The following is a 15,772-nucleotide window of genomic DNA, read 5'->3' as shown; positions in this document are numbered from 1 at the left end:
TTAGGATTCAGATGTCAAGCTCTTGGGGGAAAGAAGGGCAAATTAGATTACAGTTGAATTTCTGTTGGGAGAGAAATTAACTGAATATTTTGCCAGTAATTCTTCTACCCATGTTTCCTCTATTAATGTCCTGATGACTTGTCCTTATGAAATCAGATTAGAATGCAGTGACTTGATTTGTAAAACAGGCAGTGATGACAATGAGGATCTGTTTGTCTGGTTCAGATTCCTGTTAACGCCTAAGTAACACTGTCCTTTCTTGCTATTACTTTTATACAGAGCAGCACAGAAGCTTAACCTGTCTTCGAAGAGAAAGAAATACCATCCGCCCCTGCCACACACACACGACTTCTCTATTTATGCTACTAACTTTAGTGGCATCCTGCAGCTCTGTCCTCCCCCAGCACCACCATGCCTTCTGAGAGCTGTGTCCAAAATCAAGGACAACCCTGGCATTGGAAAGGTAACTTCGGATTTCAATATTTTAAAATATTTTTCTAGACAAATTTTAACCGGGCTGGAAGCTTTTGGCCTAGAACTGAGTTGGATAGACTCAAGCAAAGGGTCTTGGGATAGACAGAGAGCCACATCCATTTGAATGTGCCTGAGTGCTGTTATCTCCTGTGGACTTTGCAAAGAGTAAGAGACAAAATTTCCTTTGGTATCCAAACCCATTCAGTCCAAACCCAGTGCCCATACAGGCTCCAGCTGTGGAAGAAATAGTCTCTGTGTTGCCAGCAGGACTCAGCCACTGGTGCTGGTGCTGTCTCTGCTGAGGTTAAGGAGAGATGCTGAGGGGGCTTTGTTTCCCTCTGCTTCATGTGTCATTGTAAGAATATGGAAATGGAGTAGCAGTCTCACCAACTTAGGAAATGCAGCACCTTTGAAATTGAAAAACTGGTGCTAAGTTTATCTAAAATTAATTAAAATACAACCCAATTACTTGGAGCTTTATTCATATTTATAACTGTTTAATCACCCACACAACAGAGTCTGAATACTTATTTACATAGGCTACAAGAGATTAGTGTTTGAAGATAGAATTGAAGTATGTAATGTGCACAGGAGAGCTAAAATATGCACCTAGAGTAACTATACGAATCAGCATTAACATAAAGAGTTTGTCAGCCTAAATACCTAGAGCTGACACTTGTTCACAGATAATACTCCATATTTCCTAACTGACTTTGTGCTTAATGGAAAATAAAGGAGTGATTTGGGCTATTTTAAGCAGGTGGAAATTCACAGATGAAAATGTGTTGGTTTTTTTCTCTTGCCTTTTCAGTGTCTTAGAAAAGAGGATGTAGTATTAAGTGATGGAATACAGTAAACCTGGCACAGTAATTTAGACATTACCAGGTGGAGGAGGGTTTGCTGAGGAATGTCCTTTCTATGTCTGTTTTTTAACAAAACCCATTTGTTGTGCCTGGTTTTTTTCTGTGAGACTTAGTACTTGGCTGTGGCACCAGGAGTAACAGGAAGCATGGCACTTCTGAGGCACTTTGCCTTAGGAAGACCTTTAAAGTATGATTGTATATTCTTGTGCCCACATCTCAATAAAACTGTCTCTGCACTTGTGTGCCTGCAGCTGTGTGTAGCCAAGAGACTTCAGGCTTTTTCCTGTGCTTTGAGGGTGGCTGGTGGAGCTTTCCAGCATGACTTGTACCTCATGGAAAGCACTGCTTTATCTGGCGTCTTCAAACAGATTAACAAAGTCTATGATCAAGTGCATGATTTCAGCGGGCTGGCGATAATACTCCTTGGGTCATGTGCTCTACATATTTTTTTAGTGAGTAGAGCAGGGAACTTTCCAAGAGAAAAGCTCGACCAGGATGCCAAGGATATGGTAGGACCCTGAGCAGTTCAGCTGTGGGAGCTTCTCCTTCAGCACAGGATTTGTCTGTCTGTTGACTCTCAAAATGCCTGCTACTTAGCTCTCAGCTGAAAACATTAAAAACATAGAATCACAGAATGTCCTGAGTTGGAAGGGACCTACAAGGATCACAGAGAATTGAAGATGCTGTTTACTGTTAGAGATACTGAAGATGCTGTGATTCTTGGGGATGGTGCTGTGCAGGGCCAGGAATTGGACTCAATGATCCTTGTGGGTCCCTTCCAGCTCAGCATATTCTGGGATTCTGAGAGGGTTCCAGCTGTGTCCTTCTCACCAAATCCTTGTTAACCACAATTTGGAAGAGTCCTGTGCTTTGCTGGAGAGGATAAGAGCTCTCTGCTAATTGAATTAGTTCTTGAGTTAGGTTTTAGAGCATCCAAATGGTGATGGCATATGCTAGTTACTGGTTTTAATACTCCTCGAAAACCAAAGTAGCTATGCATTTCTGAAACACAGAGTAAGATATGCGGTACCAACTAAATGTCTCTTAACCCATTCCTCTTTTGCAACTTCATAAATATCAGTGTTTGCCCTTAAAAAGCCCTGCAGCAATACAGATTTTTCTAAAAATGAGTCCGCCCAAATGAAATTTCATGTGTCTGAATTCTTAGAACTTGTGATCAAAGGAGAAGTGTCACTTCTCTATAGGTGTTCTTTAGTACTAAAAATTCATAGTTTCACCTTTTCTGAGCGATGCCAGATAGCTTTTGGTAGCATTTAGCTCACTATGCATTAGCACTCTCCATTATTTCCTACTCATCAGCTTCTGCTGATCAAGATTTACTCAGCTGGTATCTCATGATGAGGGTGATGGGAATAAAGTAATTACTTTTCTTCGTCACTGCTTTAAGTATCACAGCAATGGAGAGAGCAGTCAGTAAACCCTGGCAGTTGTGCTGTGGTCCTCTGTTAACATCGGTCTGTGTTCTAACAGCTTTTTACTTTACACTCCTCCTGGTTATCATTTTCCTCGACTTTTTCTTGCAGCCTGTCCAATAATGAATATAAGATACACATACGAGACAGAATCAGTGATGAATTCTGGAGTCACTTTTTCCTACCACAGCATCTGTGGCTGTGGTTGATACTCTCCATGGTTTGTGTGATCATTCCCATTCCAGCAGTGTCCCTCACTATTACAGTGTGGTTACAGTGGGTTAAGCAGCTGGTGGGGCAGCCTTTGCCTCCCTCACCTCTGAGAAGTTGTTCTGTGAGAAGGAAAAATAGAAGTAACTAACTGGAAACCATGCAGTGTCCAAGATGCTTCAATGAGAGGAATGTGCCTCCCTTTATGAAAAAATGAAGAGATGAATGATATGCCAACTGTACCAAAATGCTATTTATTCTAAGTGAATAATGCCTGAATACTACAGTGACTAATTACTATTTGTACATTTGTGCATTCTGTGCAGTCCCATTTCTCTCGTAAATCCACTGGAAGCTTAAAGTACATGTTGAAGCACGTACAACAGCAAATATGGCCTGCTTTCTGTATTGTCTCTGCAGTGGTAATTCTTAACATTTTTTCCATCCACTGATACTCAAGGTTGGTTCAATATATTGTAGGAGGCACAGAGACAATGTGGAAAATGGGAAATCATTTTGGGGCCAACAGAGAAATAAGAGTTATTCTGAACTGGGTGGTGGGACAGTTGAATCTAAGGAACTGATTGAAGGTAGCATCTGGACTATCTTGTGTTCTTCTGTGGAGTCTAGAACTGAACAGGTCCTGCCACTGGTTGTGGGACCTTGTCTTGAATGTTTGAGCACAACAGACATTTGGGGAAAGGAAGAGGCTTGAGTTCTTGCCTTTCATAAGCTGCATGACGACAGCAAATGCAGTTACTGTGTATTGTGAGCATTGCTGGGCGAGGCAGGAGTGTGGAGAGATCGTGATGGCCACTTCTCTCACTTGCACTCAGTTATTGATTATTTGAGCCCAAGATGTAAATTTATTCTTAATTTCACATCATCATCTCCATGTATATGATCCAGTTCTTCTGCAGTGAAATTGATATATGGCTTTTATGGTTGAATACATTTGTTATTAGAGACTTCAGCAGAGAGCCCTTACATATCTTTTGCAATTTGTATTTATAATTTCTCACTGTTTCAAGTATTCTTCTGAAAGGTGGAAAATAAATGTCTTACTAATTTCTTTTGCATTTCAGAAATACCAATTTTTCTGCTTGTAATAATTTCAGCAGCAGTATGTGGACTTGTCCTATGATACAAATCTTTAATTAAGCCGTTTGCTTAATTTTGTTTAGTAAGATTGCAAAATGTTACACACTCTCATAGGCGCTTTCTGGGGTTGTCAATACTCAGGAATACCAACAGGGGAAAGTTTTTTTTTTTAAAAAAAAAAGACAACAATTTAGAACAGTAGGTCTGCCTGGGACCTGTGTTTCATATAATCAACAGTAATCAAACTCATGCACAAAGAAAGATGCCACTATCAATTCAAACTGGATACTGAAAGGAATGTGCTCACTACTGATAAATGTTACGTAGCAAAACTCGTACCTTTCTCTTGAATGTGCCAAAAGCATCAGAGTCCAAACCATTTAGTTGAATCCCACTTAAAAGGCAGTGATCCAGTGCACTATGATTCTTGTAACTGAATCATTTTTGTGGTCTCTCTGGGTGTTATTAAATTTAATGTCAGAATAGTAGGAAAGACGTCTGAAAGCCATTTAATATTGTCACTGGAAAGAAGTTAGATTATGCTCAATTTCTGACATTAATGTGCTACTTAAGATAATTTATCATATTGTGGTATTAAGAAAGACATCCTTTTTACAGTGGCTGCTGTGTAGCATTCTAATGTGCTATTTTTCTTTAGCATGGTGGGAAGCCTTTTTCATGCAAAATGTTATTTTCTGGGGTTCTATTCAGCTCATTCTTTATAATACTGCATCACTTACAACAGCAACTTTAAGTGCTTGTCTCTTCTAAGGATTCTGTCAATTTTTTTTATGTTAGGATGACAGAATCCTCCTATGTGAGACAATTGAAGTGGAGCATTTAAAGACAACCTGAATTGTCAGACATGTTTCTTGGACAGGTATATGCATACTGCTCTCCATTTATGAGTTTTAGACATTTACTTTCATTTATGCTTTACCAAGCCATCGCTGAGATATTGCAGTATGATTTACTGATCATGCAGGGTTTTCTTAAGCGTGCTGTGTGTCCCATTCACTGGTTCTTACAATGGTTTGATGACGGATAACAAATAGGTACTTAATTTTGTCATTTTTACTGCTCCTCGTTCCCTAATGACTGAAGCGTTATTTCTGATATAAGTCATGTGTCACAGTAAGTACTTGCCTATTGATGTAGGTAGAACTGTATCATCCAAGGTACTGGCATCCCTGCCAAAATGCCTTGAACTGCTTAGACAAGAATGTGGAAAAGTGAGATAAAAATACAGAAGTTCTTGTACTTTATTTTCACCTTGAAAAAATGGAATAGTTTTTCTGCATGTTTTCTGAGTGTACAGAATTAATTCTCCTTTAGCAGAGTACAATATAGAAGAGATTTTAATTTTTCTTTTTTTTTCAGGTTCTCCCAGGGGAGCTAGATGGTCTATGGTAGAGTGGCAATTTTGCATATAAATTTGCCATCCACTGGTAGTGGCAGTATATGAAAAGCTTGTAAGAGCTACCCACGGTAAACCAATTTAGCAAGGGTTATTTATCTGTCAGTTACAATTAAATCCATGAAAAATATTGGCTCTGAACTAGGACTTTTGTAATTTGATTTACACTGTAGTTGAAAAATAAGTGATTTCATTGGAAAATGGTCTTTATTCAATGGATTGTGAATTCTTTGTAATTTCTTGGTGAGAAATCTTAGTTCGGAATGGTGGATGTCTAAACATAGTTATTTAATTAACCTGCTGTTACACGCCATTTTGTGAACATTGGACAAAATTAACTTCCTGGCTGCACGATGCCTGTCAAGGATGCATGTTTCTAGGGAATATTTAGTGTCCATTCAAATTTGTTATAATGACATTTATTGCTAAAGACCAAATAGCTTGTTCATTTAGGGATTATGATACTGCTGTAATGCAGAATATGACCAGCATTTTTAAAATGGATTCCAGTATAGTGCCAGCACCTTCCCAAAATGCAGACAGATAAAGTAAGAATTTATTTTAGTAAAAAAGGCTTGAGCACATGTATTCAAAAATTTTACATGCTTTTTAATCCATTCCTTTTATTTTTTTCCTTCTCATTATGTCTAATATGAAACTTGACAACTATGTAAGCATCAGATGCTAACAAAGCATCACTACAAAAACATAAACACTGCACATCCATTGATTTCAAAGGAGGTACCATATGTTACAGTTATGCCTGTGCTAACATACTTGGCTGGGTTAGGATCCTAATTTCCTCAACATTCAAAATGCCATGAAGCTAGTCATTACCTAGTGAATTACTGGAGTCTTCTGTGTCTACATGTCTGCCCCTAATTAAACCATGTAGAGTGTTTGGCACCCTTCACTGAAAGATGAATGACCAATTTTGCGAGATACATATATATATGTGTGTGTGTGTATGTGTGTGTAAAATTTTTTGTATTTGTTGTCTGAAATGTGGTAGAGGTCTGTGACAGTCTTAAGAACAGAATTCAAATTATCTGGTTCTTTAAGTGTCAGATGGTCCTTCCCCTTTCTCTGGTGTCAGAGTTTAAAGCCTTTCCATCTCTCTTGATTATGGGATAATAATCTATGAGAACCTGATTGTCAATCTCCTGGCTGTTTCTGTCTAAAATTGTGTAGGATTGTGTCATTCTCTTTTGTTGATCACTGGTTCTTTTCTCTGCAAATTCAGCCTTGGACATGATTTTTTTTCTGGGACAAAGCATGCCTCACTGATCTTGGAGGAGTTCTTTAATGTGCAGCTTTGTGATAGTTTCATTCAATTCAGATCCAAAATATATGGGCCTTATTAGATAAAATTGCTAGTTGTGACCATCAGTCTCACCTTCAGCTGTCAGAGTTACTTCAGGTTTTGGGTTTCACAGATTTTTGGTCTGTCTTTTGCTTTTTCCAGACCTGCTTTCTGGCACTGACCAGATGCTCTGCACTGTGTTGATGAGCCCTGAAGCCAGCCCATTATTTTGGTTGCTGTCACTCCTCTGTCCTGTTCTCCACAACTCCAGCTGGTTCAGTATCTTGGGGAGATCTGGAAGTTACAAGCCCACACCAAGGGGTCACATGGGATTGGCAATGCTGGAGAAGGTCTCAGCATGGGAACAGTGGCTGCGACGTGACCGTGGGGCAGAAGGTCTCTCCTTGTGACCCTTTGGTGTGAACTGGGGAAGCCAGTATCAAAGGAGGAGGAGGAGAGCTGCAAGGGGAGGAAGGGCTGCTACGAGCCAGGATGTACATCCCTCAGTTTCTGAGATATTTTAGTGTTCAGGTGAAAATTGTTAAATATACATCTAGATTTGACTTCCATAAAGGTTAAAGATCTCAAGGTCTAGAGTTTTGTCTCAGGACTCCAGCAGGTTACTGATATTTGAGTGGATCTGTGATTCTCTAGTGATGTCATGTTTCTAAAAATAATGGGGTTTGTCCCCAGAGTCCTCCACACAGCCTTGTCTTCCCCACAGAAGACTTTTCTTTTCCCTCCTTTTTTTTTTTTTTAGAAATCTGCCCTTTTGCCAATTTGTCTCCTTAAAATCCCGCGTGTTTACATAAAACTGGTGTGATTTTTTTTTTTATGCTTCAGCATCTATCCCTTAGGTTTGCCCTCGCATAGCTAGAGCAAATGAATTCTAGTGGCTGTTTTCTTTTGTTGCCTTTCTTTGTCCTGACATCCACTGTAAGCTGACAGATAGACTTAAAAAAAAAAAATTCCTTGAAAAAGTTTTTCTCAGTTTTCCTTCCCCCTCTCAGGCTCAGTTTAGAGGCATAGAAAGGCACAAAATTAATTTCTGGGCATAGGCAGCAATGTGGGATATACATCATAAGGTCATCCCAAGACAGCTCTGAAACTCTCTCACCCTTGCCAGTGTAGGTTAAAATTACAGCCATTGTTGTGCTGGGTGAGGGTCCTCTGACCTTACGCCACCCATTTCTAGAGGTTTTCCAAATTAGGTGCTTGTTTATTTATTTTTTTTTAATTCTTTATCTTATAATGACATATTCAAGATACATTTGCCATCTTCTTTTCCCAAGCACTTTTGATTTTAATAGGATTTCCTTCAGCAATTCTGCTGACCTCCTGGTTTCTGCAGAAACACGAATTTGGAAAAGTTCAGTAATGCAGTGTGAACCCCCAGTGTACAAAACCCACCAGATCAGTCAGTTAATTAATGAGATGCTTCAGTTATTTCTATGATTTAGGCTGTCTTCAGGCACTGAGAAAAATGTTAATAATGTGCAAATATTGTGATATTTATGTTTCTTTTATTTTTATTTGCAGAAATTGAACTCAAATACAAACTTAGCCTCTTTTTCTATCAACATCCTCATTAAAATAGAGCCTCTATCCAGTATTCAATGCCTGCATGAATGTCTATGTACAAGGTCTTACATCCTTCATAATTATAAACTTCCACTTGTAATTCTTCTTTGAATCGTTCTCTGCATTGAAGAAAAAACAACAAAGGGGGAAAAAAGGTAGTAATGATACCTACTTTTAGCAAAAAGGGTCATTCCCATCTCAGGATGGATGTCTGTCTTAGCTCTCCTTAAGGAATCTAAAAGTGGTGGAGTGCCCTGAGCCTGAGATGACTTTTCTGAAATCACCAAATTTGTATTGTCTTTTCTTTTTTGTGTTCTCTCTCTCTCTCTCTCCATTCACCCCCAGTCCTCTCTTCAATTCCCGCCCCCCCAACCTGTTCTTTTTCCTTTATTCTTCCATTTCTTCATTCATTCTCCTCTAAATTGCTTTTCTTGTGTTTCCTTGCTTTGTAAAAATGTTAGCAGTAGCTGGTACCGCTGCAGTTGGAGCTGACCCCAGAAGGCTGCACATATTGTGGAGTAATTGCCCACGAAGGGTGATCCTGAATGGGCCTGAAATTAATTGCACTTAATTCTAGTAATTCATTTTCATAAGCAAATAAAGCATTACAGTGCAGTCATTGATGATTTTCTCCCTAGTTATGGGCCAAAGTTACTTTCAGATTTACAGGCCCTGTGTTATCCTGAATCCTCCCCTCCCTGCAAGCCCTTGTTTCTGGATGATTTCCTGCACCACGTATTGCTGTCTCTACAGGTGAGCATGCCTTGTGTGTGAGAACTAGATAAAGAGACCCAGGAGAAGCTGCAGTTCAATTGATCCTTGAGGCAAGAGCCGTGCTGGCTCTATAGTACTCATACGACCCTGTTTTCCTGCAGTATTAACTCCAGAAGAATACTGGGATGAACTTCAGAGATGAGAATATAAACCTGTCACTTAAGATTGGTCCTCAACCACAGGCATGCAGGAACTATGAGAAGAATAAACAGTATTACACCAAACCTTTCCTTTATACCCACAGAAGCATGTGCGTGCACCCAGGATCTGCCTGCTCTTAGGTTTTGCTCTTGTGAAGGGATATGTTTGAGTGATCTTTGTGCTTGATGGTACTTCCATGAGCATTTCTGCTTTATTTCTGAGTGAAATCAGTCTGGCTCAGCATCATGAGTGAGTGTGACGCATTATAACGCTACAATTACTGGTAGATACCACTTACAGATATATTTAGTGGGCGGGGAAACTAAATGTGAAATCAGTGTTTTTCTACTCTAAAATCAGCTTTTATACACAAAACACTAAAAGAGGAACTCCCTCAAGCTGCTTTTCTCTCCCCCATCCCATTTGTCTTGAAAGCTCACTTCCACTGTAAAAATTAAGATGACCCTTGAGACCTGTTAAGTTGGGGATCTGATTCATCATGGAAAGCTGTTTTAGTATGTTTCTGATTCAGAGAGGTGGTCTTAAAAAGCTGGTTTTTCACACAAGGATTTTCTGTGGCTGAAGCCATCATTGTGTTTAGGAGGAGCAATGCTCTGATGGAGGTAACTTGCTGTTTAAGTCAGGAGTAAACCAGTTTTCCTCTTATCCAAGCTCTGGCTGCTATAATCTAATAATAGGTGGAAGAGAGAACAGGAAGGACTGTTTAGATAAGTGCTTTGAAAACAGCATATATTTTAAAATTCATTTTAATCAAGTGACCCTGAAGTGGGCATTTATACTTACATATATTTGTATATTTAGGTTTTGTTTTTTTTTTTTTGCCCTGAGGGAGGTTTTTTTTTATGAGCACCTCAGTAGCATGTCAAGGTTGAGCTAGCAGGCTAATACACAAAGCTGGCTTCATGCAGCTTTTATGGGGAAACAGCCTTGAGTGTGTCACCTCTGATGCACTTTGCTTTTGAGGCAGCTGTTTCATTTATTCTAAGGTTTGCTTGTTTTCTGGGACTGTATTTTCATATTTATATAACCCTGAAAGGCAAAAGAAAAGAAAGTGTTGAATCAGGGGACTGCTTGAGTCAATAGGTGGAAGAATTAGCTGCTATGTTTGGTGGAGCCTCCTGCAGTGTTTATGGGAAGGGTTGGTCGTTTCTTAACCTCTTTGTTTGGAAAAAATGTTGGGGAAGAGCTTTTAGAGCTGCTTTGTGGAAAATATTTCCTTTGAGGGTACTTGAGGAGTTGTGTAGGGGTGCCTGTGTGCAGCTTAGCCCCTGTAGAGAGGAGGAGATGGAAGAATGGAACAGTTGAGAACTTAAATGTTCAAATTACCTGCCCTTCCCAGCTGATAAAGGCAGGGACAGTTCAGCATGGTGCTTCCTGCTGCTCCCACATCTGCTGTGGATAATCCTGGCTTGGGCACTGCATTTCACTGCGCACACTGGGTGCAGATGTGTCTGTGTCACCTTTTCATCTTGTCTGGAATGAGGGGCAGTCCCTGAGGGTGGCTCAGCCGGCTCTGGTCTCTGCGTGTTGCCTACATTTCACGTGCTGTGCTTTGCTGAAGTAGGTTTTCAGCTTTGGTTCTTCCTTTGCCAGTATTTCTCTGAATACAGAAGTGACAAGCAAGTGCTGACTGCAAAGCCCATTTTTTTGGTAGACACAAAGAATGTGTCCATGGAATAAGTGCACACTGTTTTAATGACATAATGTTCTCAAAATGATGTAAGTAGGATTTAAGCAAATCCTTACAGACACTTGGCAGATTTAAGCAAAAGACTTACTAAAATGGAGAATCTTTCTTTATCAGAGACAAGTGCTTTTGAACCCAGCTTCCACATGCAATATCCAGCTCAGGGCTAAAAGTGAGCCTGTCTCAAAGAACCATAGAATTGTCTAGGTTGGGCAGGATCTTCAAGATCAAGTCCAACTGCCAAACCCACCACTAATGTTATGTGCTTTAACAGGGGTGGGTGTTCATGGCTCAGTAGCAGTGTTGGAGAAGCTGAAGGTGCTGATGGGTGCTGTGGACAGTGCAAATGTAAATTTGCTGTGGTGTATCACAGCCATAGAGGCTCTTCAACCACCTGGTTAACTCTGGTGCTGTGAGAGTTGTCTGGTAGTTGGATAAGGAGATTATACTGTTGTTCAGCTTGTTATTGAAACATTTCATACACCGTGGAAAAAGTAATTCTGACTGAACATTGCTTTTCTCTGCAGTTTGATCTGGTGGGCAGTTCAGAGTTGAGGTTGCACCTGTAATAGTAATTTACTTCAGTGCAAGGTGTATAAAACATGCTGGTTCTGACGTGGGAGCATTTCATAAGGATAAATGGTTGTAAGTGGGTGTGAGGTAGTATTTCACAGGTTTTTAAAGTAAGAGTGTGTTTTCCAGGAAGCTTAAAAGAAGCAGGTGTGCAACTGTTGCTGAATTTTCTGAAACCCAGTCACTTGGCTCCCAGAAGCTGCTTTGGAAACCACAGCTAACATGTTGGAGCTTTCTAAAGATACTGTCTTAAAATCCTGTGTGTAGGATGTCATGATTTGTAGTGCTGCAATAGAAATGTGCCTGTGAGTGGTTTCTTTTCAAGCATTTTGACCTTTTAGTGGTTTGTGGTTTGGTTTTTTTTTTCCTTCTTTTTTTTTTTCCCATTAAATCTGCAACTAACTGCTGAAGAGCCTAGCAATGACAGCATAAAGGCAACTGCCTGGGACAGTTGTAAGAGAAACACCTTTTTATTAGAATATTATGAATGAGAAAGTTTTTAGATTTGTTTCAAGTGCAGTAGCTGTCTGAGCCTTGTGTTACTCAGACTGGTATTCAAAGTGTCGTTTTGGTCACACTAAGTAGTTGAAAGGCAGGAGACCAGAATTTTCTTTTCTTTGGCATTGTGTTACACCTACAGTGGATCATGCTTGCAGATCAGACATTTATAAATTGAGTTGGTAAAACTGGAACAGTGTCAGCTGCAGAGACAAAGTGCACCTTTAAAACCTAATGAGTTCAGTGAAGACCCCAGGCTGGAAAATCTGGCTCTGTTTTTGTCCCACGGTTGTTCTGACACACCTAAACATTACAAACAAACACATCATGGGAAGGGGAGTGGGTTTGGGAGGAATGTTTTGCATGTGTTTATCTGTAGCTGGGAACCCAAGTTGTTGCTTTCTTCTGAATTCTTGCAGGTGAAAGTGATGGTAAGGATTTGTTCCTCTCAAGGAGCACACGAAACGTCTGAATCCATGTCCTTCCTAAAGGTAGACCCACGAAAAAAGCAAATCACATTTTATGATCCAGCAGCGACTGGGCCTTCCAATGCAGGTCACAGAAGAGGTGTTGTTGCTGTCCCAAAGATGTTTGCCTTTGATGCAGTTTTCCCCCAGGATGCTTCACAGGTACTGGAGTCACTCACATAAACCTCCTAAGTGTTCTCATGGCCACTGCATTTGATAGCCTGAAGAGTTCCTTCTGTTTCTGGGGAATTTTATTTGAATGAGTTGCCTTAATGCCTGGAAAAAACATGGTAATTAATAGACAAGTGTGTAAATTCTTACATTTTCTGTTTAGTTGAGATGTAAAATTAAGGAATAATAGCTGGGGAGATGGATTTGCTGACGAAATTACCTTCTTGTGTATTCTCTTATGAGAGAAAGACACACAGCCAGTTTGAAATCCAGTTTTCCATCCAGCTATGTTTTAACCCATTTGATGGTACTGAAATAAAGTCCTTCCCCACAGCTTTCAATGGGAAATAAACATGTACTTTAATAATGTTAAACTAAATGCTGTTAGGAGGAAAGATAAAGCTAATGCCTTCGGATTGTTTTACTGGAACAGGGAACTTTTATATTATCTGCACCTTTTCCAGTTTGTTTGTGCTGTGGTTTTGACTGATTATTTTATATTGATGGTTGTGTTGATGGTGATGCATATTTTTCTTTTGGCCTCCAAAAGGGAGCATTGATTCATTAGTAGCCCCAGACCTGAAATCTGCTACACAGACAGGATGGCTGGTCTTCGAGAGGGTTGGGGTCTGCAGTATATTCAGTGAGGTTGTACTCATGGACACCTGATAATTCCTGAGAAAAATCTTTGGTTCAGAAAATAAAATCCTAGAACAGCTTTAAAAAGAAGAACTAATTCAACAGCATTTGAAGAACTACCCCAAGTCTGAGCTGCGGAAAAAAAAAATTAGGGTGAAAAATGCAGCACAAAGCATCCAAGGTGAAAATAGTCTATGAATGCTGAGAAAATATGACAAGGTCTAGTTCATAAGCCCCTCCTCAGATCTTCTCCTAGGGTTTTGTTTAATTTTTTGGATCCTAGATTATAGATAGGAAAATATCTATGAAGTCTTAAGTTCTAGCCAAGCACTAAAGACAGAGGATAACTTGCCACACACATCAGTGCCTAAAGCAAAGGTAACCACATCTGAAAGCTGTTTTCAGGATCCTGCATATGTTCAAACAGGGTCTTTGTGCAGAAATACGCAACAGTGATCTCAACATCAGTTCAGAACTGGAAGTGAGGTTTTCTTGCTTGTGCTGCCAGCCTTGCTGCAAGGTGGCTGGTCACAGCCTGCTTGTCTGCTGGTTTTGGCACCAGTCCTTCAGGCTGTTGACCCCTGGTCTGGGACGACTCTTCAGTTCCTTGTAGAGGGCCTGTTGTACGGCCTGTTGTAGTGTTTTTGGGTGACGTTGGCTAGTGCAGCCCCTTCTGTGCAGGCGGCATTGCTGGAGGCAAGCTTGCTGCCATGCACCTGCAAACAAAGCCTTATCATTTCACTGGAGTTACATATTTACAGCAGCCCCCTCCCCTGCCCCCAGTTGCTGTACTTAATAGATCATCTTATTGTGTATTTGAAACCTTCCCTGACGTGGATAAACTGGTTTTAGCGCAATCAAGTATTTTAGCAAGTTCTCTTTATTGATGATGATGTTTCCGCTGAAAGAGGAAAATGTGATACTATGAAATCTTATTCAGGGATCTTAATGCATTTTCTCCACTATGGATGTCTTTTTAATTCCTGTGAGCACTCCTGAGTAGCTTAATTTCAGTGGAGTTGCTACTATTACTGAATAGCCTTGGCTAAGCTATTATATCAGCAGGAAGCCTGGTTGGATAGCATTCAGTTTGCTACATTAGTCATAGAATCAATATTCCAAGAGAATAGGTTTAATAGAATTGAAAACTATTTTAGGCTGTAGTAGCATATTTTATTTTTTAAGATAGCATAGTTACTAAAATAATAGGACTGATGCCATCAAAATGGGGAGAATATTGTACCTCAAAAATATTGAGTCATTCATTTCATTACAGATGAATAGTAAAAACCACAGCAGTATATGCTCTTTCACTTATTTGTCTCCAATTTTTCTTTCAGGCTGAGGTATGCTCTGGAACAGTAGCAGAAGTAATCCAGTCTGTTGTGAATGGTGCAGATGGTTGCATATTTTGCTTTGGTCATGTCAAGCTTGGTGAGCTCCCAAATTCGTTACAGTTAATTACTATGTCAGTCTGGTAATTACATGCTGTCAGCTCCTGGAACAATAAACCTGGAGTATATGAATAGATTAGAATTTCTTTTTAATTAGCTTTGCAAACTTATCACAGTTTATTTCTACACTGTAAGTTTTAATTTGAAAAGGTAACATGTAGCATCGGATTAACTTATTTAAGAGCAAGTTTATGTAGGTGCATTGTGATGAAAATCAAAAGATCAGAGATGTTTTTAACATTAATTTGCTGTGAGTCTGGCTTACAAAACTTGCAAGCCTAGTTGAATAAATAGTAATGGATTATTAATTACATAGTTTGAATTTTTGCATCTGTTCTTTCCCTTATCTGTGCAGCATATGGCATTACATGTAATGTACAGTGGTGATATAGGGTGGCATTACATGTAATGTACAGTGGTGATACCAGGTGGCAATATGAAGACTCACAGTCTTGTACAAGAAAGGTTAATTGTGTTTATGTTTGTCTTTTCATTCTAGGAAAATCTTTTACCATGATTGGGAAAGATAACTCCACACAAAGCCTTGGTATCATCCCCTGTGCAATTTCTTGGCTCTTCAAATTGATCAATGAACGTAAAGAAAAAACTGGAACTCGTTTCTCTATCAGAGTATCTGCTGTGGAGATCAGTGGCAAAGATGAAAACCTTAAGGATTTGTTAGCTGAAGTAGCCACTGGCAGCCTTCAGGATGGCCAGTCTCCTGGGGTTTATCTGAGAGAAGATCCAATATGTGGAACCCAGGTATAATGAATATCACAACATAGATTTTTCTGAGCCTGACTTTCTTCTACTTTTTATTTCCTTTTATCTGACAACAGTTATGACAACTTTTAAGCCAGTAAAAAAAATTTATTGCTTTTAATTTATAAGCCCTTCTCCCATGGTGTACATATTTGTTTCTCTTAGTGCCCTGGAGATTTAGCCAGTTCAACAAGAAATAATAA

General features: G+C 39.6%; 1 protein-coding gene across 1 annotated transcript in view; it reads left to right on the top strand.

Moving 5' to 3' along the window:
• KIF26A (kinesin family member 26A) overlaps window positions 1-15,772 on the top strand; it is a 101,551-nt gene that overhangs the window by 72,665 nt on the left and 13,114 nt on the right. The window contains 4 exon segments of the mRNA XM_039552474.1: window positions 280-463; window positions 12,496-12,705; window positions 14,694-14,787; window positions 15,307-15,569. Of these exon segments, the coding sequence (XP_039408408.1) occupies window positions 280-463; window positions 12,496-12,705; window positions 14,694-14,787; window positions 15,307-15,569 (751 nt within the window).

Source organism: Corvus cornix, chromosome 5 (assembly GCF_000738735.6).
Source record: "Corvus cornix cornix isolate S_Up_H32 chromosome 5, ASM73873v5, whole genome shotgun sequence".
Lineage (NCBI taxonomy): Eukaryota > Metazoa > Chordata > Aves > Passeriformes > Corvidae > Corvus > Corvus cornix.
This window is presented reverse-complemented; position numbering and strand designations above follow the sequence as displayed.